The sequence below is a fragment of the Rhinopithecus bieti genome, unplaced genomic scaffold (assembly GCF_001698545.2).
Source record: "Rhinopithecus bieti isolate Rb0 unplaced genomic scaffold, ASM169854v2 scaffold_947, whole genome shotgun sequence".
NCBI classification, from domain to species: domain Eukaryota; kingdom Metazoa; phylum Chordata; class Mammalia; order Primates; family Cercopithecidae; genus Rhinopithecus; species Rhinopithecus bieti.
Window position 1 is genome coordinate 5,107,906 of NW_016803664.1, and position 26,188 is coordinate 5,134,093.

Genomic DNA, 26,188 nt, shown 5'->3' on the forward strand with positions numbered 1-26,188 from the left:
TTTTTTTTTTTTTTAAAAGATGGTGTCTCACTCTGTCACCCATGCTGGAGTGCAATGTCGCCATCTCGGCTCACTGCAAGCTCCGCCTGCTGGGTTTGCGCCATTCTCCTGCCTCAGCCTCCCGAGTAGCTGGGACTATAGGCACCCGCCACCTCGCCCGGCTAATTTTTTGTATTTTTAGTAGGGACCATCCGTGTTAGCCAGGATGGTCTCCATCTCCTCACCTCGTGATCCACTTGCCTCAGCCTCCCAAAGTGCTGGGATTATAGGCGTGAGCCACTGCGCCCGGCCCAAAAGGATTCTTTTTAATCCTGAATTCTTCTAGCCATTATCCTGCCTAAGGCTACTGTTAACCTCTAATTGCCAGGTCCTGTGGAATCTTTTTCTGTCTTTATTGCTGCACTTAAATGTTGGTTTCACCCTCCTTCAGAATTTGCTCTTATGTATTTTTTATGTTTATTGATCATTCCTTCCCTGCCTCATTCCTGGGCTTCTTTTCCTTCACACACCCCTTAGATGTGTGTCCCCAGTGTCTGTTTCTTTGCCTGCTGCTCTTGCCACATGACACTTACACACTGCCAGCTACCACACACAAGTTGCTTCCTATCATGTGTATATCATTGCCCTTATTCCATGTTGTATTAAAATTATGTGCTTGTCTCCCCTGTTATACTTTGAGTTCCTTGTGCTCAAAGTAAAGACAGTGATACTGTCTTTATTATTTATTCTCATGGTCTGGTATAGTGCTTTGGCACATAGTACAGGCTCAATATAAATATGTTTGAATAAATGAAATTCAGTGCCTTAATACACTTTTGTAGAAGCATAGCTATAAGTGGTCTTACATATATAGTCATCCAACAGATACTTAGAGAGCTCTGGGATGTGTTCCTTGCTGTGCTTGTTGCTATGTACAGTACAGAGAAATATAAGCATCTATTTTGGGTCCCTTTTGAGAACCTTGTGAAACTGTATACCTAGTGAAACTGTATAGCCTCACCCTAGAAAAATTTACACCACACATGTAGATTTTGCATGTAATGTAATTCTTTTGAAAATTAATTTTTTTTTTTTTAAAGAAACAGGGTCATGTTCTGTCACTCAGGCTGGAATGCAGTGGTGTGATCATGGCCTACTATAGCCTCGACCTCCTGGCTCAAGCAACTCTCCCACCTCAGCCTCCCAAGTAGCTGGGACTACAGGTGCGCACCACTATGCCTGGCTAAGTTTTAAAATATATTTTAGACACTGGTTTTCACTATGTTTCCCAGACTGGCCTTTACCTCCTGGGTTCAGGCAATCCTCTACCTTGGCCTTGAAAAGTGATGGGATTATAGGTGCAAGCCACTGTGCCCACACTATATGTAATTTTCATGGTGTTCACGGTTTCTTCAGGGAGTTCATGTACGCCACGTACTCTATTCTAAACATTTTTAGAGTTAGAGATACAAAAGCATGTGAATGAATTCAAGAAAAATGGAATACTGAACTGCGTGACATTGAATATCAAATGGAGTCAGCGATGCAAATAATTCTGTAGATTTTACAAAAAAAATTAACCTGGTGTGGTGGCGTGCACCTCTAATCCCAGCTACTCAGGAGGCTGAGACAGGAGAATCATTTCAACCCAGAAGGCAGAGGTTGCAGTGAACTGACATCATGCCACTGCACTCCAGTCTGAGCGACAGAGCGAGACTCCGTCTCAAAAATAAAAATAAAAAATAAAAGATTTGTGTAGATTTTAGTAGTTGGAAGAAGTTGGAGTATGAATGTGTAATTATAGAACAGTGAGAAATAAAATTCTACAGATTGTTTTATTCTGGTGCTGTGCTGTTGTGTTCTCATATGGTTGTCTTTTTGGTCTGATAGCTCTTTGTGTTAAGTAACAGAATATGAGTAACAAACAGGGATCTCTTCAGAAGGGCGTGACATTAGAAATGCTGTATCAGTCATGTAATGAAGAGGCAGATCGCAGAGCAGGATATGACCTAGGAAGCCTTGGGGCCTGAGAAGTCTAAATGTGTTTCAAGTTCATTCATGGATGGTGCTTTACTAGGACTAGGGCAGGTAGGCCACAGCCCTGTAGCTAGGTAGGCACATCCTTGTAGCTAGGAGTGCATGCAGTAGGCTCTAGATGTGGCAGGCAGGCAGGCAGCACTAAAGCTGGGCAAGTGATCGGGATGGATAGCCTCTCCTTTGAGGTGCCCTGTGGTACATAGACAGATGAAATAATGGATACGCAGGTAGTCTTGTAGCTAGGTTGGTCCAGATCAGTGGGCAGGAAAGGAGGTTGAGTTGGGGCCATGGACTTTGGGAGTTGTCATTCTAGTGAGCTAGCTAGAACTCTCAGTGGTACAATATTCTTCTCTTAAAACTGACCCATTAGAAAGTTTACAGCCTCAACTTTGCTGTGGTTTATTAAGACACAGATATGTGTTCATTCTGGGGCCAAGCAGTAAATGGAGAGTGGCATTTATTGAGGCCAGTATGGAGGCAGTACAGAGATTACTGAGATAAAAGAAATAAATAGGTGGAACGGAACTATGTGATGGAAAGCTAAACAGAATAGTTGGTGGTACACAGTAGAAAAGTATTACTTGTTTATGAAGATATGGTCATCTTCCATTTATTCAAGTTATGTTTTATATTTTTTAGAGTATATAGAAATTCTCTGCCCTATCGCATGTTTGCCAAAGTGAAAACAATAACTTCATTTATTAAATATAAAAAAAGAAAAACCTCTAACATAAAATAGAATTTTATTTAGACAATAAAAAAATATTGTTTGGTACTAATAAGAGTAAGGTTGATTCAAGATACATGGGAGCAGAATCCAAAGTGTAGAAATAGGCCAGGTGCAGTGGCTCATGCCTGTAATCTCAACACTTTTGGAGGCTGAGGCCATAGGATGAGTTCAGGAGTTCAAGACCCGCCTTGGCAACTTGGCGAAACCCCGTCTCTACAAAAAGTACAAAAATTAGCCGGGTGTGGTGGTGTATATCTGTAGACCCAGCTACTTGGGAGGCTGAGGTAAGAGGATCACTTGCAGCCAGAAAGTCAAGGCTGCAGTGAGCTGTGGTTGTGCCACAGCACTCCAGCCTGGGTGACAAGCAAGACCTTGTCTCAAAAACAAACCAGCCTGGTGTGGCGGATCACCTGAGGTAAGGAGTTGGAGACCAGCCTGGCCGACACGGCTCTACTAAAAATACAAAAATTACCTGGGTGGGGTGGCGGGCACCTGTAATCCTAGCTACTTGGGAGGCTGAGGCAGGAGAATCGCTTGAATCCAGGAGACGGAGGCTGCAATGAGCCGAGATGGCTGTGTTGCACTCCAGCCTGGGTGACAGAGCGAAACTGTGTCTCAAAAACAAAAACAAATAAGCATAGGACATGGGGATAAACTGAAGATTTATGAAGACACTACTGAAGGAGAAATAAAAATATGTTTGGCTAAATGGAGAAACATGCCATACTTTGAATGGAAGTATTTAATACTACAACGTTGTCAGTTTTCCTCAAAGAAATCTCTAAATATATTCAGTTTTGGCTGGGTGTGTTGGCTTACGCCTGTAATCCCAGCACTTTGAAAGGCCGAGGTGGGCTGATCTCTTGAGGACAGGAGATTGAGACCAGCCTGGTCAACATGGTGAAACCTTGTCTGTACTAAAAACACAAAAATCAGCTGGGCGTGGTGACAGGTACCAGCTATTCAGGAAGCTGAGGCAGGAGAATTACTTGAACCCTGTAGGTGAAGATTGCAGTGAGCTGAGATTGCGCCATTGCACTCCAGCCAGGTGACAGAGCGAGACTCCATCTCAAAAAAAAAAAATTATATATATATTTACACACAAACACACACACACACACACACACACACACATCTCTGTTTTTGTAGAAACTGACAAAATATTTCTAAAGTTTATTAGATGATGTGTAGTAACAGAAGAATTTTGGAAATTTCTTTTGACAAGAACACACACATATCTCTGTTTTTGTAGAAACTGACAAAATATTTCTAAAGTTTATTAGATGATGTAGTAACAGAAGAATTTTGGAAATTTCTTTCGACAAGAGTCATAAAGGAGGACTTGCCCTACCAAATATTAAAATATATCAGAATTAAAACATAACCGTCAGCCGGGCGCAGTGGCTCATGCCTGTAATTCCAACACTTTGGGAGGCTGAGGTGCGTAGATCACGACAAGCATGACCAACATGGAGAAACCCCGTCTCTACTAAAAATACAAAATTAGCTAGGCGTGGTGGCACATGCCTGTAGTCCCAGCTACTTGGGAGGCTGAGGCAGGAGAATTGCTTGAACCTGGGAGGCGGAGGTTGCAGTGAGCCAAAATCGCGCCATTGCACTCCAGCCTGGGCAACAAGCTCAAAACTCTTGTTTCAAAAAAAAGAAAACATAACTGTCATAGTGGCTACGTATGGAGAATCCATAACTGAATTTATGTGGTATTTTGTTAATATACAATAAACATAGCACTTTAATTCTGGAGGAAAGGTGGATTATTCAGTGAATGATTCTGGGACATTGGGGACAAATTAGATTCCTACTTCACACTGATAAATAAAATCAAATAGATTAATGAGAGGACTGTAATTAAACAAAACAACACTCAAACTACACTGGAGCAGATTTGTGAATCTGTATAATTTTGAGTGGAGAAGGACTTTATAAGCATGACTGCCAGAGCAAAAAAAATCAAAAGATTGATATATTTGATTATTAAAAAAGTAAAGATTTAGGCTGGGTGTGGTGGCTCACGCTTGTAATCCCAGCACTTTGGGAGGCCAAGGCGAGTGGATCACTTGAGGTCAGGAGTTTGAGACCAACCTGGTCAACGTGGTGAAACCCCATCTCTACTAAAAATAGAAAAAAATTAGTCAGCGTAGTGACACATGCCTGTAATCCCAGCTACTCAGGAGGCTGAGGCAGGAGAATTGCTTGAATCTGGGAAGGGGAGGTTGCAGTGAGCCGAGATTGTGCCACTTCACTCCAACTTGGGTGACAGAGCAAGACTCCATCTCAAAAAACAAAAACAAAAAAACTTAGATGTGTCCAAAAGTACCTGTACATTTAAAAAGACATGCCACAAACTGGGAAAAGTAGAAAAAAAGTTTTTAAAATAGCCAGTGAACATAAGAAAAGGTGGCCCTCCTCACTTGTGATGATTTGAGAAGTGCAGTTTATTTTTATTTTATTTTTAAGAAATTCAGATTGTCTATCAGCTGGTGCTGAATGGTAAATGTAAGAAAGATTAATACTACTTGGTACTGAGGGAGTTGCAAAACACTTAACACTCTGCTAGTGGGATAGTTTAAGTAAAAAAAGTAGCATTCTTAAACTCTTTTTTTAGGTAAGTAACTCATATGTTTCCAGGACATTTTCAGTAAGACTTTACTGGCAGGGTTGTGTGATGCTAATATACTTACTGTCGGGTTTTAGTATTATTTTTTTCTCTTGCCTTGGATGGTCTCAATGGAGTCTTATGCATAGCAGATATATTAAAACTAGTAATAAAGCAAGAGAAGGAATGTGGATAAATTATCTCAGTTTAATTTCTACTTTGTTCTATTTCTGTTTCATACTCCTGGGAAAGAATATCAAGTGGGCATGTGTACTTGAATAGTTGTTCTGTTTTTTATTAGAGAAGAATCCAAATCTATAAAATGTTTTACATATTTGCCAGGGAAACAAGATACTTGTATAGCTGTAAGAATTGGAATTCGTTTCATTTTACTGACTTTTCCTTAACCTAATTCTGAACACTTTTGCCATAGGTTTGAGAATAAGTTGTTATAAAAAGACTACTATTCGGCCGGGCGCGGTCCCTCAAGCCTGTAATCCCAGCACTTTGGGAGGCCGAGATGGGCGGATCATGAGGTCAGGAGATCGAGACCATCCTGGCTAACACGGTGAAACCCCGTCTCTACTAAAAAATACAAAAAACTAGCCGGGCGAGGTGGCGGGCGCCTGTAGTCCCAGCTACTCGGGAGGCTGAGGCAGGAGAATGGCGTAAACCCGGGAGGCGGAGCTTGCAGTGAGCTGAGATCCAGCCACTGCACTCCAGCCCGGGCGACAGAGGGAGACTCCGTCTCAAAAAAAAATTAAAAAAAAAAAAAAAAAAAAAAAACTACTATTCTTCGCTAATAGTATGGACATTTCAGTTCCTAAGTTCTGTTTTTTTTATTCTTGAACATTTCTAAATTTACTTTTTTTTGTCTTAGTTCTTTTACAGAATCATTTTCTTTTTTTTTTTTTCTTTTAATTTTGAGCTGAAAATAGTACTTTTTATAAAGAAGTGCTCAATGATTGGAGTAATTTCTCCTTGTTTCTCTCTTTCTCTTTGTCTCTTTTACTGTCTATCTCTATTTTAGAATTCTTCTTTTAAAATAGAGACAAGGTCCCACTATGTTGCTCAGGCTGTCTTGAACTCCTGAGCCCAAGTGATCCTCTTGCCTCAGCCTCCCAAAGTGCTGGGATTACTGGCTTAAGCTATCACACCAGGCCTAGGCTAATTTCATATTTTGAGATGGCAGAAATTTCTTTCAGGTAGCTTTTCCTCCTCCTCCCCACTTAAAATAGATCCTGATCCAGAAGCCTAATGGAGAAAATGAAAACAGAATGTTCACCCATAGGCAGTATCTTTGTATTGGAATCTTTTCTAAAACTTCTTTTGATCTTTTTAGGAGATAGTGTGGGAATCAGCAATCTAGTATTACATACGTGGAATCTATCACCTTGTTTTTTTTAATACAGCAAACCTCATGAAGTGAATTTCCGTATTTTGTCTTGTTCTTGTTAGTTTTGCACCACTCACGCTTTGCTGTAGAATTTGATGTATTTTTGATTCTGTAGAGCCTGGGCTATTGATCTTCACTCAGCTTTCAGAGGAACCTCATTAGTAAGTTTGAATTTTTTTTTTTTTTTTTTTGAGACGGAGTCTCGCTCTGTCGCCCGGGCTGGACTGCAGTGGCCGGATCTCAGCTCACTGCAAGCTCTGCCTCCCGGGTTCACGCCATTCTCCTGCCTCAGCCTCCCGAGTAGCTGGGACTACAGGCGCTCGCCACCTCGCCCTGCTAATTTTTTTTATTTTTTTAGTAGAGACGGGGTTTCACCGGGTTAGCCAGAATGGTCTCGATCTCCTGACCTCGTGATCCGCCCGTCTCGGCCTCCCAAAGTGCTGGGATTACAGGCTTGAGCCACCACACCCGGCCGTAAGTTTGAATTTTTTATTTTTATTTTTTAGTTGATTTTGAAGTAAAATGCAGCACCATTTTAAGTGATACCATTTCTAAACAATTTTTAGTTCGAATTTTAAGTTAGCTAATTTAGAGCTTAAGAAAATTGCTTTAAAAACATAAAATTACTGGCTGGGTATAGTGGCTCATTCCTGTAATCTCAGCACTTTGGGAGGCCAAGGCAGATGAATTGCTTGAGCCCAGTAGTTCAAGACCATCCTGGGCAATATGGTGAAACCCTGTTTCTACAAAAAAATACAAAAAGTAGCCAGACACGGTGTTGTGCACCTGTAGTCCCAGCTACTCAGGTGGCTGAGGTGAGAGGATCACCTGAGCCCAGGGAGATTGAGGCTGTGGTGAGCCAAGTGAGACCCTGTCTCAACAACAACAAGAAAAGTTACTAATTGCAGTGCTTTTTTTCTTATTTAGTGGGCTTAGTCAAACTAAGATGATGTATCTTATCTTATAAATGTTTTTCCTTGAATTTTAACTGAAGAATCCAATTTGTACCTCTCACAAACAGAATTTATTAGTAAGGAAAATAAATACTGGTTTTATTACTTAAACAGTACATATTTTTCGCTTAGGGATTTTTTAAAATTTTATCTCACTTTATCATAGTGCTAGAAAATTTAATCATTCATTTGAGATAGGGAGAAAATTAGGTTTTTTTTTTTTCGTTCTATTTTGAGACAGGGTCTCGTTTTGTTGTCCAGGCTGGAGTGCAGTGGTACCATCATAGCTCACCATAACCTCAAACTCATGGGTTCAGGCAATTCTCTCACCTCAGCCTCCTGATTAAGCTGGGACTGCAGACATGCATCACCACTCCTGGCTAATTTTTGTTGTTAATTTTTGTACTGATGAGGTCTCATTATGTTGCCCAATCTGGTCTCAAACTCTGGGCCTCAAATGATCCTCCTGCCCCAACCTCCCAAAGTGCTGGGATTACAGGTGTGAACCACTGCTCCCAGCCCATTTTTCTTTTTAAATATATTCACAGCATTGTGCAACCATCACTACAATCAATTTACATTTTCATCACCCTGAAAAGAAACTCTGAACCCCTTAGCAGTTCCTCTCTGTTTGTTTCAATTTTCCGCAGCTCCAGGCAACTGTTGATCTATTGTCTTCATAGGTTTGCCCATTCTGGACATGGCATATTAATGGAATCATATATAGCCTCTTTTTTTTTTTTTTTTTTTTTGAAACAGAGTCTCACTCTGTTGCCCAGGCTTGAGTGCAGTGGCATGATCGCTGCTCACCGCAACCTCTACCTCCCAGGTTGAAGCGATTCTCCTGCCTCAGCCTCTTGAGTAGCTGGGACTATAGGCTTCTGCCACTACACCTGGCTAATTTTGTGTTTTTAGTAAAGACGGGGTTGCACTGTGTTGGCCAGGCTGGTCTCGATTTCCTGACCTCAAGTGATCTGCCCGCCTCGGCCTCCCAAAGTGGTGAGATTGCAGCCATGAGCTGCCGCACCCAGCCATATATATTATGATAGGCTTGTTTCACTTAGTATGTTTCTTCCGTGTTGTGGCATGTATTAGTACTTCTTTTTCATGGCCAAATATTCCATTGTACAGGTACACAGGCGCACTACATTTTGTTTATTCATCAGTTGGTGGATATTTTCATTGTTTCCACCTTTTGACTTATGAGTAATGCTGCTATGAACAGTGGCTTTTATTTATTTATTTTTTTAAATTTTTTTTTGAGACGGAGTCTCGCTCTGCCGCCCAGGCTGGAGTGCAGTGGCCGGATCTCAGCTCACTGCAAGCTCCGCCTCCCGGGTTCACGCCATTCTCCTGCCTCAGCCTCCCAGGTAGCTGGGACTACAGGCACCCGCCACGTCGCCCGGCTAGTTTTTTGTATTTTAGTAGAGACGGGGTTTCACCATGTTAGCCAGGATGGTCTTGATCTCCTGACCTCGTGATCCCCCCGTCTCGGCCTCCCAAAGTGCTGGGATTACAGGCTTGAGCCACCGCGCCCGGCCGCGAACAGTGGCTTTTAAAGTTTTTGTGTGGGCCGGGTGTGATGGCTCATGCCTGTAATCCAAGCTCTTTGGGAGGCTGAGGCTGGCAAATTACTTGAGACCATGAGTTTGAGACCAGCCTGCCCAACGTGGCGAAACCCCGTCTCTACTAAAAATATAAAAATTAGCTGGGTGTGGTGGCGTGCACCTGTAATCTCAGCTACTAGGTAGGCTGAGGCAGAGAATCACTTGAAACTGGGAGGCTGAGGCTACAGTGAGCCAAGATCATGCCACTGCACTCCAGCCTGGGTGACAGAGTGAGACTTCATCTCAAAAAAAAAAAAAAATTGTGTGTGGGCATAGGTTTTCAGTTTTCATGGGGATGTGTGTGTATGCATACTCATACATACATACACATACCTGCAAGATAATTGCTGGCTCATATGCTAAATCTGTGTTGAAGCTTTTATGTAACTGTTGGGCTATTTCTTTCCTTTTTATTATTTTTTTGAAAATAGAGGTGAGGTCTCACTGTGTTGCACAGGCTGGTCTCCTGGGCATGGTAGCTATATCATTTTACAATCCTACATAGCTGTTTCCAAAGTAGCTGTATCATTTTACAATCCTACTAGCAGTGTATGAGGTTTCTTATGTTTTTCACATCCTCACCAGCATTTGTTATTGTCTCTCTCTTTGATTATAGCCATCCTAGTGGGAGAGTAAGAAGTAGTATCTCATTGTAGACTTTTTTTCTGTTTACAACTTTACTTTAAAAAATTATATATGCACACATGGTAAAAAGTTCAAAAAGTGTATACCAAAAGATTTAACAGTGAAAATAGAAAATAAGGGTGGTCCCTGTTTTCTTCCACCAAGGCAAATACTGTTTGCCTTGGCAAATACAGTCTCGCTCTGTTTGCCAAGGCAAATACAGTCTCGCTCTGTCGCCCAGGCTGGAGTGCAGTGGCCGGATCTCGGCTCACTGCAAGCTCCGCCTCCCGGGTTCCCGCCATTCTCCTGCCTCAGCCTCCCAAGTAGCTGGGACTACAGGCGCCCTCCACCTCGCCCGGCTAGTTTTTTGTATTTTTTTTTAGTAGAGACGGGGTTTCACTGTGTTAGCCAGGATGGTCTCGATCTCCTGACCTCGTGATCCGCCCGTCTCAGCCTCCCAAAGTGCTGGGATTACAGGCTTGAGCCACCGCACCCGGCGGCAAATACTGTTATAATCTCCTAAACAACTTGTCTGCCAGATTTCTCATTTTCGGTCAGTCTTGTGCATTGAGGTAAAGAAATTCTTAGACATTGCTTTATTAGATCATCTCATCCCTTGCTCAAAATCTTCAGTGGCCACTATTGCTTACAGAATAAAGTTGGGATGCTATACAGGGCTCTTCCCAGTGGAACTTCTCTTTTTCAACCTTATCTCTCATTATTTCGCAATGTTAATCCACTATTGACCTACTGTGGCATGTTCTGTGTGTTAGACATCACCAACTTTGTGCCTTCTTTTTTTTTTTTTTGGAGATGAAGTCTTGCTCTGTTGCCCAGGCTGGAGTGCAGTGGCACGATCTTGGCTCACCACAACCTCCGCCTCCCGGGTTCAAGTGATTCTCCTGCCTGAGCCTCCCAAAAAGCTGGGACAACAGGCGTGTGCCACCATGCCCTGCTAATTTTTGTAATTTTAGTAGAGACGGATTTCACTATGTTTCCCAGGCTGGTCTCGAACTCCTGACGTTGTGATCCACCTGCCTTGGGCTCCCAAGTTGCTGGGATTATAGGCGTGAGCCACCGCGGCCAGCCTGTGCCTTCTTCTTTTACTCCTGCATTTAATCCTAACTTCAAGAATCTACCTTATTGACTGGAGTTTTAGATACTTTTTCAAAACCAAGACCACATCTGTCCTTTTTAGAGTCTTGTCTCACCTTCCCTGCTTATTGTGGTTTGTTTCTATTGCCTATAACAATGGCTATTAAACTTTACATTTTAAATTAATTTATATTTGTATGTATTTATTTGTTGGGAAAGGGTCTCTGTCACCCCTACTAGAATGCAGTAGTGCAATCATGGGTTACTGCTTCGTGAGCTCCAGCTATTCTCCCATTTCAGCCTCCCAAGTACATGCACCACCCTACCTGGCTAATTTTTTTGTTTGTTTTTTTAATTTAGCTTTTGTAGAGACAGATATCTCACTGTGTTGCACAGGCTGATCTTGAACTCCTGGGCTCCAGTGATCCTCCCATCTCAGCCTCCCAAAGTGCTGGGATTACACGTGTGAGTCATCATGCCCAGACTTTAGTATTTTCTTTTTAGCATAGAATAGGGGTCAGTTCTTTCCCTCTGATGAGATCCCATGCTGACTCTTAGTTAAAACAAGCGTGGTTGGAAGAAGAGCTAGTGGTGTCCTAGCTCCCTACCTACTCAGTTTTCCCTTGTCTTCTGGGGTGCCCTGAAGACATCATAGGATGTCATGAAGTACAGTTGGAGAACCAGTGCTTTCCGTCATGTATCAAACACTCATCTTTACGAAGCAGTGTGTAGTATCTTTTTGCCAGTATACTTTATCTCTCCCAATGCATTAAACTTTTCTGGAGTTCAGAAAACAAATTTATAGAATTAAGGAAATGTCCCCCCAACCATGGTGTCTAGTATATATATACAGTGACTTACAGTTACTAGGTGTTCAACATACATGTATTCCTTTGATTGATTTTTGAAAAGTTTACATATATGTATTTTTTATATACAGGGTCTCACTCTGTCACTGAGGTTGGAGTGTGGTAATACATCCACACTACTCGAGAGGTTGAGACAAGAAATTTGCTTGAATCTGTGAAGTAGAGGTTTCCATGAGCTGAAATTGTGCCACTGCACTCCAGCCTGGGCAACAGAGTGTGAGACTGTCTCAAAAAAAAAAAAGGAGGAAAGAAAGAAAATTATATGGGAAATGAAAAGCATCTATACTGAACATGTACAGACTTTTTTTCTTGTCATTATTCCCTAAACAATGCAGTACAACAGCTGTTTCCATAGCATTTACTTTGTATTAGGTATTGTAGGTAACTTAGAGATTTAAGGTATGCGAGAGTATGCAAATACTATATACCATTTTGTATCAGGGGCTTAAGCATCCATGGATTTTGGTATCCCCAGGGGGTATTAGAACCAATCGCCCATAGATACTGAAAGACGACTGTAGTGTGTGTTGCAATAATTTATTTTCAAATGGATCATTTGGAGAACACTATTCTTTAGGAAACATAGCCTCCTAAGTTCTCTTCCATCCGTCCCTTTCACCTTCACGGCGTTGTAGCATCCTGCTTTCATGACTGTGTCGTCACTCGGAAGGGACTGCTTCTCTTCCAGAATGCCTTCCAAGGTCCACTCTGACCACAGCTTTAAACTTTACACTTCTATTCTCTTCTTGCCCCTCACAGCACTCTCTGTTCCTCTGAGATCTTAAACTCTGTCTAGTCCTAATCCAGCCTGCTGGGTGTGGCTGGAGAAAGTCCCACTGGGGGGCTGATTAGTTAGGAATGTAGGGTTTCCAGCTCTTGCCTCAGGAGAGCTCAGCAGACTTTTTTTTTTTTTTTTTCCTCTCCCTTAAACCTGTTTCTGCAACCTTGATGACCACTCCTTCTAGTCCCTCACCTATTTGCTTTATTCATGGCAGAGGCTTTTTCTTCCTGCTTGTCAGTACAAAGAGGCAGGATTTTTAACCTCATCTGTGGATTCTCAAAGAATTTGTGGAGAGAATTCAGGGCATTGATGACCTTGGATGAAGAGGAATTTACATCTTTATTTACACTAACCTTCGAGTGAAATTTAGCATTTTTTCCCATTTAAAAATATAGGCAACAAACACTAGTGTTAGCAGTATTTATGACTTAAGCACCTATAGAACTCAGTTAATTTCATATTGCTTGATGTTATGGATATCTCAAATTGTTATATATATATATATATACACGTATTTGAGATGGAGTCTCGCTCTGTCTCCCAGGCTGGAGGTGCAGTGGTACAGTCTCAGTCCATTGCAACCTCTGCCTCCTGGGTTCAGACGATTCTCTTGCCTCTGCCTCCTGAGTAGCTGGGATTACAAGTGCACACCACCATGCCTAGCTAATGATTGCATTTTCAGTAGAGACGGGGTTTCACCATGTTGGCCAGGCTGGTCACCAACTCCTGACCTCAAGTGATCCGCCTGCCTTGGCTTCCAAAGTGCTGGGATTACAGGTGTGAGCCACCGCACCCAGCCTCAAATTATTTTTAGAAACACAATTTTGCTTTGTTATCCACTCTGGCCTTGAACTCGTGGGCTCAGGCAGTCCTCCCACTTCAGCCTCCCAAGTAGCTGGGATTATAGGCATGTGCCACTGCACCCGGCTTCAAATAATTATGTATGTTCATCACCTCTTTGAATTTATAGTAGTTATTAAACCTGTTACTAGGTCTTAATATTTAATGCTTTAATTAAGAAGCATGTATGTTACTATGCCAACAGATTTTTTTAGTTTTTGATAACTGCATTTCATTGTTAATTGTTCTCATTTGATTTCCTGTGTATTTTATGAATTTAAGTACATTCTGAATACGGTTACATAGTCTTCCCTAAAATGTCAAAGGGCCCATGTATTAAGAAAAAGGCTAAGAATCCCTAATCTGGAGGCTCCCCACAGTCCTGTTTTGTCATCATACCCGTACCCCATTCTAGCCTGAGGAGCGTGGCTCCACCTGTGCCCTTGGTTTTGTTGTTCCAATTCATACATCCTGCACCGTTACTGTGTTTCTTATCCCCAACTTGTTTATGTTATTCTTCAGTATTATAGTCTTTAATATAATCTGTATAATACATGATGTTTAGTATGTGCTCGTAGTATACAGTGCAGTTAGAACAGATGAGTATACAATGAAAAGATAATCTCCCCTCTAACCCCCAGTCCCACTTCCCTGGGGCAGCCTGTGGTCTTGTGTACAATTCAGAAAATGTTTATATACATATTTATTTATTTATTTATTTATTTATTTATTTATTTATTTATTGAGAGTCTCGCTCTGTCGCCAGGATGGAGTGCAGTGGCACGATCTTGGCTCACTGCAACTTCCGCCTTCCTAGTAGTTCAAGCAATTCAGGTTCAAACAGTTCTCCTGCCTCAGCCTCTCGAGCAGCTGGTACTACAGGCATGCACCACCATGCCTGCCTAATTTTTGTATTTTTAGTAAAGACAGGGTTTCACCACGTTGACCAGGATGGTCTCGATTTCTTCACCTCATGATCCGCCTGCCTCATTCTCCCAAAGTGCTGGGATTACAGGTGTGAGCCACCACGCTCGGCCTATTTAATTTTTAAATGGAGTTTCCCTCTTGTTGTTCAGACTGGAGTGCAATGGCGCAGTCTCGGCTCACTGCAATCTCCGCCTCCCGGATTCAAGTGATTCTCCTGCCTCAGCCTCCCGAGTAGCTGGGATAACAGGCATGCGCCACTATGCCCGGCTATTTTTAGTAGAGATGGGGGTTTCTCCATGTTGGTCAGGCTGGTCTCGAACTCCCGACCTCAGGTGATCCGCCCGCCTCGGCCTCCCAAAGTGCTGGGATTACAAGTGTAAGCCACTGCGCGCCCGCCTATACACACATTTTTAATGCCACTCCAGTCTATGTTGGAATCATTTTACTTCCCCTTTCTTATTTTCTTCTTGTGTTCTTGAAGGCCTCGATCAGCTGCTGCTGATAGGCTGTCACTGTCACTTTAGAAAGCCAGAACCTTTTGTTCCTCAGAACTTTGTTCTTAATTGTATTGTAGCACTCACTGTATTCAATTCTAAAAGATTGCTTTGTTTCTGTAACTAATCTCTCACACCCAGGAGCTCCTACAGGAAATGCTGGGAATTATATCAGTCAAATGTGAATCCCTGCCTTGTCCAGACTTATGAGTGCATTGTAGGTACTCAGTAAGTGCTAAAAATGACTAAGTAGTCCCAGTTGCCAGGTTGTCACCCACTGATACCAATCTATATACTGATACTTTATATAGTATATAGATTGGTCCACATATAACTGATGACACATAATGAGAAACTGTCTTAAAAAGTTGTTGAAAATGCCGCAAGAATAGTAATTGATCAAAACAATATGATTTTTTAGGTTTATCTAGAATTTTGATGTTTGAGAAAAGGCTGATTTAGTTGAATTGAAATGGGTAGCTGAGGATTTTGATGGCTTCTCTGGAAGCACATTTGAGGGTTTCTGATGTTAAATCTGATGTTAATGACTATTTCATCCAATTTTATGTCATTTTATAGTTTTTTTTTTTTTTTGAGATGGAGTCTCGCTCTGTCACCCAGGCTGGAGTGCAGTGGCTGGATTCAGCTCACTGCAAGCTCCGCCTCCCGGGTTCATGCCATTCTCCTGCCTCAGCCTCCTGAGTAGCTGGGACTACAGGCGCCCACCACCTCGCCCGGCTAGTTTTTTTTGTATTTTTTAGTAGAGATGGGGTTTCACCGTGTTTGCCAGGATGGTCTCGATCTCCTAACCTCGTGATCCGCCTGTCTCGGCCTCCCAAAGTGCTGGGGTTACAGGCTTGAGCCACCGCGCCTGGCCCATTTTATAGTTTTTATACATTTAAGTTTATATTTATTTCTAATGTTTAAACACTAGCATTTTAGTTATTTGACCATTACTCTGGCGCTTTAAGAGATGCTCAGACAAGTTTGAATGGTTTTTCAGAGGCATTATTGGCTCCTAGGTAAAAGAGGAAAGATTGAGAAGCTGAATACATACTCTTGTTTCCTGAGTATGGGGCTGGGGACACTCAGAAGAGGTTCACACATTGGTTCAGACATTTCTTTATGACCACCACCAGGTGGCATCACTGGCCCAAAATGACTGGGTTTCTGCCCAGAATCAGAAGGGAAGGTGTTGAGAGCCCACTGCTATGGGGGTAGCATGGAGGTGGGATACAGGGGGTGGAGGTAATACAATTTCGTTCCTTCCTCCAACATCGCCTGCTAGTCTAGAGGCTTTATTATAAGTTGGAAAACTAATTCTTTATCATCTCATCTGATGGTTTTTATGTTTTTCCTTTTTTCTCTCTATGCCTGTAGTTCCTTCAGAAACAGGTAACACGTTTCTAATAGTCACTTTGTATTCTTGCATCTTGTTCTTACAGTGCTTTTGTTTCTCACCATAGGGGATGATGGAAAATTAATATACTTTGACTTAGGGCATTGGTAAAATCTGCATGGAAATTCCCACAGTTGCCTGTAGATTAGAGCCAGTTGTTTTTTCTGAACTTTGCAGGAATCCTGGTTACAACATTGTACTATTTACTACCAACAATGTTTTTTTTAAAATCCAGACTTGCTGGGCATGGCAGCTCATGCCTGTAATCTCAGTGACTTGGGAGGCTGAAGTGGGAGGATTGCTTGAGCCCAGGAGTTTAGGGCTGCAGTGATTGAGGCACTGCACTCCAGCATGAGTGACAGAGCAAGATCCCATCTCTTAAAAAAAAAAATTTAAGAAATACAAACAAAAATCCAGACTTGTAACCATTGTAAAACAAATCAAAATTTACGATAGTGGATATTGGTAATAGTGCAGAATGGATACCCAGATCTTGCTTCCTTTCTAGCTGATGATGCAGTGTTGACCTGAAATGCATTACTTATATAGCCAGGGTTTTCCTCAGCATCCTGATGCTACAGCCTCATTTTGTACTAACTCTCCACTTCTGCACATCTTCCCCTAAGTCTTAACTCATCTTCAGAAAGAGCTACTTTTGGTGAAATTTTAAAATCAAGGAATATTATTCTATATAGAATCACACTTCTGTGTTTTCCCCTTCCCCATTTCTGTCTCAAAACCAGACCAGACTGTTACATAACCTGTGAATACTTTTTTTTTAAAGTTTGGTATTGTTAACAGAAAATTTAAGATTAAAATGTAGCATTGAGAAAAATAGATTTATTAATAATGTCCTCTTAACACAGCTGTTAATTCTGGTCAGTGGAATAAAGCCTGAGCCACTGAAGTTTTAGATGCTTGCTTGCTTTTCCACACTGGCTCTTACTTGGGGATCCTTTTAGAAATTCGTTTATAAAGGCCGGGCGCGGTGACTCAAGCCTGTAATCCCAGCACTTTGGGAGGCCAAGACAGGTGGATCACGAGATCAGGAGATTGAGACCATCCTGGCTAACACAGTGAAACCCCGCCTCTACCAAAAAATACAAAAAAGTAGCCGGGTGAAGTGGCGGGCGCCTGTAGTCCCAGCTACTCAGGAGGCTGAGGCAGGAGAATGGCATGAACCCGGGAGGTGGAGCTTGCAGTGAGCTGAGATCTGGCCACTGCACTCTAGCTTGGGCGACAGAGCGAGACTCCGTCTCAAAAAAAAAAAAAGAAATTCATTTATTATAATATCATAAAAACATATTTAAGCTACTTTGTATGTAAATTTGGGATCTTTTGATTTGAAGACAGCTTGACTCAAGATTTTCTAAATATTTTCACACACATACATATCCTGTAGTGAGAAAAAATAACCATTTATATGGTTCTATAAAAATCTCTAACTGCTTTGAGCTTTAATTTCTTGAATCAAAAGAGTATTGTCTTTGATGCTGAGCTTCTATCTAAATAAATGCTTTATTTACTTAAATGTGTGCTTTTCAAAAACTAGTAAGATTAAAACATTGACAGGATCTTACATGTAAAGAACAGTCCTGTTGCTTCTTCCAGAAGATAATATGACTGGTTTGGAATTTTCCTGTAGTATAGTTTTTTGTCTAGTGTTGTAAGAATTAAAGGAATTTCAGGATCTTAAGGTAGGTTATTATTTGATGTTTTCTTGGAACATTTTACATTCTTGAAAATACACATGGCTAAATTAATTTTTGCCAACAATCCACATAACTTTAAGATAATGTAGAGTAGGACTTGATTCAGGTTAGTATCAAATAAGGTCAGATTTTTAGTGCCATCAGTAGCTTTCAGCAAAGATGAGGTGTTGGTAAGATAGCATTAGTCTCTTGAAATCTCTTACGGAGATTTTCCAAAATTTAGCCATTTCCAGTGAATGCTCCATTCCACCCCCATCTGAGTCCTGCTACTCTGGGGAACTCCCTCAGCACACTCTTGGCTCTTAGAATTGTTAACAGTGGGAGTAGTGCTGCTGGTGGAGCTGGCAGCTAAGCCCAGAGGTGGATTGATGCTTTTATTTCCTGATGTACAGGTACACACACTCATACTTACCCACACCTAGTTTGGGATAAGAAGAGGTTAGAATTAGTTAGGCTTGAAGTTCCATGCTTACATTTGCTGGCTCAAATTTCTTATTTTGGCATCACTTTGCCCATTAGGGAGACAATGACAGTTATATAAGCATTGCCAAATAAAAAATTCCTCTGGAATAACCTCTTGTTAGGAGTATTGTTTATTTAGTTGTTGATTCGTCCCTTCCTCCTCTTAGTGGCAACTTGCAGTACTGGGAGGAAACAGTGACTGAGACCTTGATTCCTCAGCAGAGCCAAATCAGCAGAAGTATTACTCCTTAGTTCGTAGTAGGTGGTACCCTATGGGTCCAGTCATTTAAATGCAAACCTATATCTACAGAGCATTTCCTAATGCCGTCATTGCCCAGTGGTCCTTTATTTAGCTGAGTCTAACTCCCAACTAGAGAAAATTTCCTTTGCTAGACAGCAGTATGGTCAGCTAAACATGTGGATGCTACATTTGCTTTCATAAATCAGTACTCTTCAGTAACATTAGTAGAAGAGAAGAGGACACAAAGTGAGAGTGTGTTAATAGGAAGTCCAGATACACCTGCCACCTGAACTTTCTGAGACAGGTAATACTGTAGGGCCTGAACTTTTAGCAGAGTGGTTATATATGAAGAAGTGGGTTCTGGGAGGGGTTAAACTACTTAGAATGGCTTTACTTTATTAATGGCAAGAGTTTGCTTGGATATTGACCACTGCGCATAGACATGAATATGGAAAGTTTAAAACAAAATCCACATATATTTGGCTGCAAGTATTCGGAAGATGTATCTAATTAGTACATCCATTAAACAAAAGAGATATTTTAGGTCAGGCACGGTGGCTCACGCCTGTAATCCCAGCACTTTGGGAGGCCGAGGTGGGTGGATCACCTGAGGTCAGGAGTTCGAGACCAGCCTGGCCAACATGGTGAAACCCTGTCTCTGCTAAAAATACAAAAATTAGCTTGGCTTGTTGGTGGGCGCCTGTAATCTTAGCTACTTGGGAGGCTGGGACAGGAGAATTGCTTGAACCTGGAAGGTGGAGGTTGCAGGGAGCTGAGATGGTGCTGCTGGACTCCAGTCTGGGTGAAAGAACAAGATTCCATCTCAAAAAAGAAAAAAGAGAAAAAAAAAAAAAGAGTTATTTCTGATGCATTGATAGAAATTTTCTTTTTTCTTTTCTTCTTCTTTTTTTTTTTTTTTGAGATGAGGTCTCAGCCTGTTGCCAGGCTGGAGTGCAGTGGTGTGATCTCCACTCACTGCAACCTCTACCTCCCGAGTTCAAGCAATTCTCCTGCCTCAGCCTCCTGAGTAGCTGAGACTACAGGCGTGCGCCATGATGCCCAGCTAATTTTTATATTTTTAGTAGAGATGGGGTTGTACCATGTTGGCCAGGATGGTCTCGATCTCTTAACCTCGTGATCCACCCGCCTCGGCCTCCCACAGTGCTGGGATTACAGGCATGAGCCACTGCATCTGGCCAGAAATTTTCTTGATCACTTCTGAGACACACAGAGTAATTATCTTTAATATAATTTAATGAATTATGTCAATACATTAAAATATGCTTCATGTGGACTGGGAACGGTGGCTCATGCCTGTAATCCCAGCATTTTGGGAAGCCAAGGTGGGGGTATCACAAGGTCAGGAGATCAAGACCAGCCTGGCTAACATGGTGAAACCACATCTACTAAAAATACAAAAAATTAACCGGGCGTGGTGGCACGTACCTGTAGTCCCAGCTACTCGGGAGGCCGAGGCAGGAGAACCGCTTGAACCCAGGAGGTGGAGGTTGCAGTGAGCTGAGATTGTGCCACTGCATTCCAGCCTGGGCAACAGAGTGAGACTCCATCTCAAAAAAAAAAAAAAAAACTTCATGTGGCATTATGGGAAGATAATACCTTTACTGATAGTCATCTATGATTCCATTTGTTAAATTAAATGTGAAAGCATACTCTTACTGAATGTTTTATATTCCGTATCAGTTTAGATAGCAGTTTATCTTCACATATGTACATTTTAAGTTTACCTTCATTACAGTGCATTTGTCTTTTGTTTTCATCAACCTAAATTATGTTGAATAAATGTTTCTGTTAGATTCTAAGTTAAACAATTATGTGAAATTCATTTTTCGTAATTGTTTTTTAACATGTCTTTGTTGGTGATTCATATGTGTGAGTGTAGCTGATTGCCTGACTCTATGAACTTTAAACCAAAACCATTCTTTGCAGATGCTTTTACTGACTCTGCTATCAGTGCTAAAGTGAATGGCGAACACAAAGAGAAGGACCTGGAGCCCTGGGATGCAGGTGAACTCACAGCCAATGAGGAACTTGAGGCTTTGGAAAATGACGTAGTAAGTAAGATCTTTGTAATTAGTGCTAGACTCTGTGGTCAGTGTGGTATGCATATGACATCCTATCACTTGGTTGTAATTTAAGTGTATTTTTGTTGTTGTTGTTATTGTAGTGAGTGTATTTAGAGCAGCAAGTTTGTTGTATAACTAGAGACTTTCTCCTAAGCAGTATATAAAGAAAAATGTTTGTTATTTTACTTGTAGGAATTAAGCAGGAGTACTGTCTGTTCTTGTGGATGCTCATGAATTACTTCTTTGTGATTAAACTAAATAATAATAAGCAACTTAAGTTAAAATTAGAAATCATAGGAAATGCCGGTGTGTTTTGCTTTAACACCCTGCCAAATAAGGTAGCCTAAGGAAAGTGGTGTCTTAATTGTTGACTTCACCTAGAGATGAGGTTGAAGTAGGACATTTTAAGCTTCTTGTCTGAAGAAAAGGTTGTCATTATTAAGATAAATAATTAGGTTACATTGGAATTAAAGCATTACATAAATTTCTTGGTCTTAAATTGGGATTATTCTCTATAGAACTCTTTTATTTCTAAAATGCCTCTTGTCACGTACTAGTTTTGCTTCTCTCTTTAATGCATTATCTGTACTTGAAGTGCTTAGCTGGGTATGCTGGCACATGCTTGTAGTCCCAGCTACTTAGGAGGCTGAAGCAGGAGGATCACTTGAGCCCAGGATTTGGAGTCCAGCCTGAATGACATAATGAGACCCCTTCTCTACGAAATAAAAATAAAAACAAATGCTTAATAAAGACTCTATCTTTAGGATAGAGAGCATAGAGATACAAAGCAGTCTTTTGCCAAAAATGGGTGTTATGGTAGCAAAATTTGAGGAGAATGAAGAACCTTCCATTGAGTAGAAAGAGAATTTGTAACATATCTGTGTTTGATGTTTAAGGCTTCAAACTTAATCAGCTTAATAATGACGCTCTTCCTCCGACAAGAAGCCTAAAATGTCTTACTTTGACCTCAAGTCTAGTAATAAAACTGGACATACACAGGCAACATGTCATTAATTTTCAAACTTTACCGAATCATATATAACCAAATATGATGGTTCTCAAGTCTGTACATCACATCACCTGTATGAAAAATGTGAGGAAACAGAGACTTCTTTTACACTATTGGTGAGGTGGATAAATTGATAGAGGCTTTCTGGAGAGAATCTGGCAATGCTCATCAAAATTTAAAATGCACATACACTTTGTTCCAGCAATTCTACCTCTAGTAATTTATTTTTGTCCTCATATATCCATAAGACATGCGAATAATTATATGTGAGAATTTTTTTTTTTTTTCCTGCAGAGACAGGGTTTTACCATGTTGCCCAGTGTGATCTGGAACTCCTGGGCTCAGGTAATCCACCCACCTCAGCCTCCCAAAGTGCTGGGATTACAGGTGTGAGCCATTGTGCCCGACCAGGATTTTATTTTATTTATTTATTTATTTATTTATTTATTTATTTATTTATTTTTTGCAGCATTATTTCTTTTGTTGTTGTTGTTGTTGTTTTGAGAGATGGAGTCTCACTCCGTCACCCAGGCTGGAGTGCAGTGGTGCGATCTCGGCTCCCTGTAACCTCCGCCTCCTGGGTTCAAGTGATTTTCCTGCCTCAGCTTCCCAAGTAGCTGGGACTACAGGTGTGTGCCACCACACCCAGCTAATTTTTGTATTTTCAATAGAGACGAGGTTTCACTATATGTTGGCCAGGCTTGTCTTGAACTCCTCACCTCAGGTGATCTGCCTGCCTTGGCCTCCCAAAGTGCTGAGATTATAGGTGTCAGCCACCATGCCTGGCCATAGCATTATTTCTAATAGTGAAAAATTGGAAATATTCTAAGGGTCTATCAGTATACTCTGAGTTAGATTTATGATGTTACCATTCAGTTGAAACACTACACATCTCCCAAAAAGAATGGTGTTCCAATATGGAAAGATATCTAAGATTTATTAAAAGAAAAAGCACATTGCAGAACACTGGGATCCTATTTGATTTTTTTTTTTTTTTGAGACAGAGTCTCTCCCTGTCACACTGCAACCTCTGCCTCCCGAGTTCAAGCCTCCTGCCTCAGCCTCCTAAGTAACTGTCGCGATGCCTGGCTAATTTTTGTGTTTTTAGTGGAGATGGGGTTTTACCATGTTGGTTCACCATGTTGGTTCAGGCTGGTCTTGAACTCCTGACCTCATGATCTGCCGTCTCGGCTTCCCAGAGTGCTGCGATTACTGGCATGAGCCACCTCTCTTGGCCATGAATGTTTTTTTAAAAAAGAGCTGTTCATATTCTTATTGCATAGAAGATGTCTGAAATTACACCCACACCCAATAAAAAACCTCTGTTTTTTTTTTTTTTTTTTTTTGAGACGGAGTCTCGCTCTGTCGCCCAGGCTGGAGTGCAGTGGCCCGGATCTCAGTCACTGCAGCTTCCGCCTCCCGGGTTTTGACGCCATTCTCCTGCCCTCAGTCTCCCGGTAGCGGGACTTACAGGCCCCACGATCACCTCGCCCGGACTAGTTTGTTTTTTGTATTTTTAGTAGAGACGGGGTTTCACCATGTTAGCCAGGATGGTCTCGATCTCCTGACCTCGTGATCCGTCCGTCTCGGCCTCCCAAAGTGCTGGGATTACAGGCTTGAGCCACCGCGCCCGGCCAATAAACTCTTTTTGAGACAGAGTCTCGCTCTGTTGCCCAGGCTGGAATGCAATGGCATGATCTCAGCTCACTGCAACCTCCGCCTCCCTTGTTCAAGCAATTCTCCTGCCTCAGCCTCCTGAGTAGCTGGGACTACAAGTTCCCGCCACCACGTCTGGCTAATTTTTGTATTTTTAGTAGAGACGGGGTTTCACTATGTTGGCCAGGCTGGTCCCAAACTCCTAATCTCAGGTGATCTGCCCACCTCGGCCTCCCAAAGTGCTGGGATTACAGTGTGAGCCATTGTGCCCCGCTGAAACTCTTTTTTTTTTTTTCTTTTGAGACAGAGTCTCGCTCTGTCACCTAGGCTTGCGTGCAGTGGCGCCATCTCAGCTCACTGCAAGCTCTGCCTCCTGGGTTCACGCCATTCTCCTGCCTCAGCCTCCCAAGTAGCTGGGACTACAGGCGCCCGCCACCATGCCTGGCTAATTTTTTGTATTTTTAGCAGAGACGGGATTTCACCATGTTAGCCAGGATGGTCTCGATTTCCTGACCTCGTGATCCGCCTTCCTCGGCCTCCGAAAGTTCTGGGATTACAGGCGCGAGCCACTGCGCCCGGCCAGAACTCTTAGTAGTAGTTATTTACGCGCACTGGGATTGGAAGACATTTACTTTTTACTGGATGTCTTTCTGTATTGTGTGCTTTTTTTTTACGTAGGGCATACATTACTTAAGTAATTTTAAAGCCTCCATAAGTAATTGTAATTTCCTGCCCATGTGTTTGGCAAAAGGAATTGTGTTGGTGGTAGACTTATTTTATAGTCTTACCTGGAGTAGCACAGGAGGACCCAAGGTTAATAGGTGAACTTTGAGGCAAGCCTTAGCATTGAGGTTGCCATCAGCATTGCTTGGTTGATGTGTTTGTTCTTCTGGGATGGATTACAACCTTTACCGGACTTTATACTTTTCACCAGTAAGACTTTAAAAAAGGAGTTGAAACATTAGAGAAGTGATTTTCCAGACATTAATATTCACTGGTAAATAATCTTCCAGCCTGTGGCTCAATTGGTTGATTCTTTTAAGAATGCAGCCTCAGCTGCTGTGCCTATGGAGTAGAATTCTTTTATTTCTTTACTTTCTTAATAAACTTGCTTGCCCCCGGCTCCCCGCCACCAAGAAAAGAAGGCAGCCTCCCTTTTGCGAATGGTAATTTCCTATAGTTTCCTCGTAGAATTGTGGAGTTACCTATGCTGACGTTATAGGTTAGGGTATTGAGATCCAGAGTTGCCACCTCTGAGGTCTCACAACTATTAATGGTAAAACCAGTTCTAAAGCCCAGTTCTTGTGACTTTGTCCAGTGATTGCCTGTTCACCGTTTCATGCTGCCTTCCCATTTGGGCATTCCCAGGAAGAAGGGGAGGTTGCCAGGGACCTAGTACCGTGGTCCCACCTTGGAATCGTTGAACATGGGGGAAAGCGTTGGTTTCTCCCTTTTTTCTCCCAAATGTTGGAAATATTTTTGGCTATTAAAAGCACCCCTTGTTCCATGTGGAATCCCTTGTTTAAAAGAGGTAAAATATGTACCTCCTGTCCTTCACAGACCTGAGGACCAGTGATTTCAAGAAGGTTACAGGTAAACGCAGATGTCTCTACTGAAAGGTGGCTTTTACAGGTTAGAGAAAAGAGAGAACCCTGATCTGAAGGCTATTTTATGAAGTAATTAAAATGTTCTAAACTTTAAAAATAACTGCTCAAATAATTGTGTTGTATAGTTATTTATCAACTGGAAGGGCTGATAAGTATTTTTCTAAAACATTTTTAAGGAAATTTTTTCCTATTTTCTAATTTGCTAATTTTGCTCAAGTAGCTTGTTAGATATTGTTAATATAGATGTTGGTTATAACTGAATGAAAGGGAACAAATACTTTGTCATTTTGAAAAACAAGCTTCATTTTCTTCTAGTCTAATGGATGGGATCCCAATGATATGTTTCGATATAATGAAGAAAATTATGGTGTAGTGTCTACGTATGATAGCAGTTTATCTTCATATACGTAAGTTTAAAAAGTTTGTTTTTATTTTAGTGCATTTGTCTTTGATTTTCATCAACTTAATTTATGATGAATGTTTCTGTTAGTTTTTAAGTTAAACAATTCTGTGAAATAATTTTCTCTTATTACCACGTGTGATAAATTTCCATTAAAAAAAGGGAATAAATGTAGTTTGCCTATACCTTATTTTTACGCTCTAAACAAATTTTGGTTTTGTTTTTTTTTTTCTTTTGAGATGGAATCTCGCTCTGTTGCCAGGCTGGAGTGCAGTGGCACCATCTCAGCTCACTGCAACCTCTGCATCCCAGGTTCAAGCGATTCTCCTGCCTCAGCCTCCCAAGTAGATGGGACTACAGGCGCGCGCCACCATGCCCAGCCAATTTCTGTATTTTTAGTAGAGACGGGGTTTCACCATGTTATCCAGGATGGTCTCAATCTCTTGACCTCGTGATCCACCCGCCTTGGCCTCCCAAAGTGCTGGGATTGCAGGTGTGAGCCACTGTGCCTGGCTAGTTTTGTCTTTTAAGTTGTTAAAAAACACAAAATTTGCAATGGTAGAGATTATGGTGAGCAGTTGAATCAGTTTTTGAAATATGTTCCTCTGGAGAAAAGTTACAGAAAAAGTTAGAATTTTGATTTATAAATAAACAGATCACTATAACTTTTAG

At 41.6% G+C, this 26,188-nt stretch overlaps 1 protein-coding gene across 1 annotated transcript in view; it reads left to right on the plus strand.

The window, feature by feature from the left end:
- Positions 1-26,188, plus strand: part of ATXN2 (ataxin 2) — a 115,848-nt gene that overhangs the window by 11,614 nt on the left and 78,046 nt on the right. The window contains 2 exon segments of the mRNA XM_017847402.1: positions 20,708-20,832; positions 25,432-25,523. Of these exon segments, the coding sequence (XP_017702891.1) occupies positions 20,708-20,832; positions 25,432-25,523 (217 nt within the window).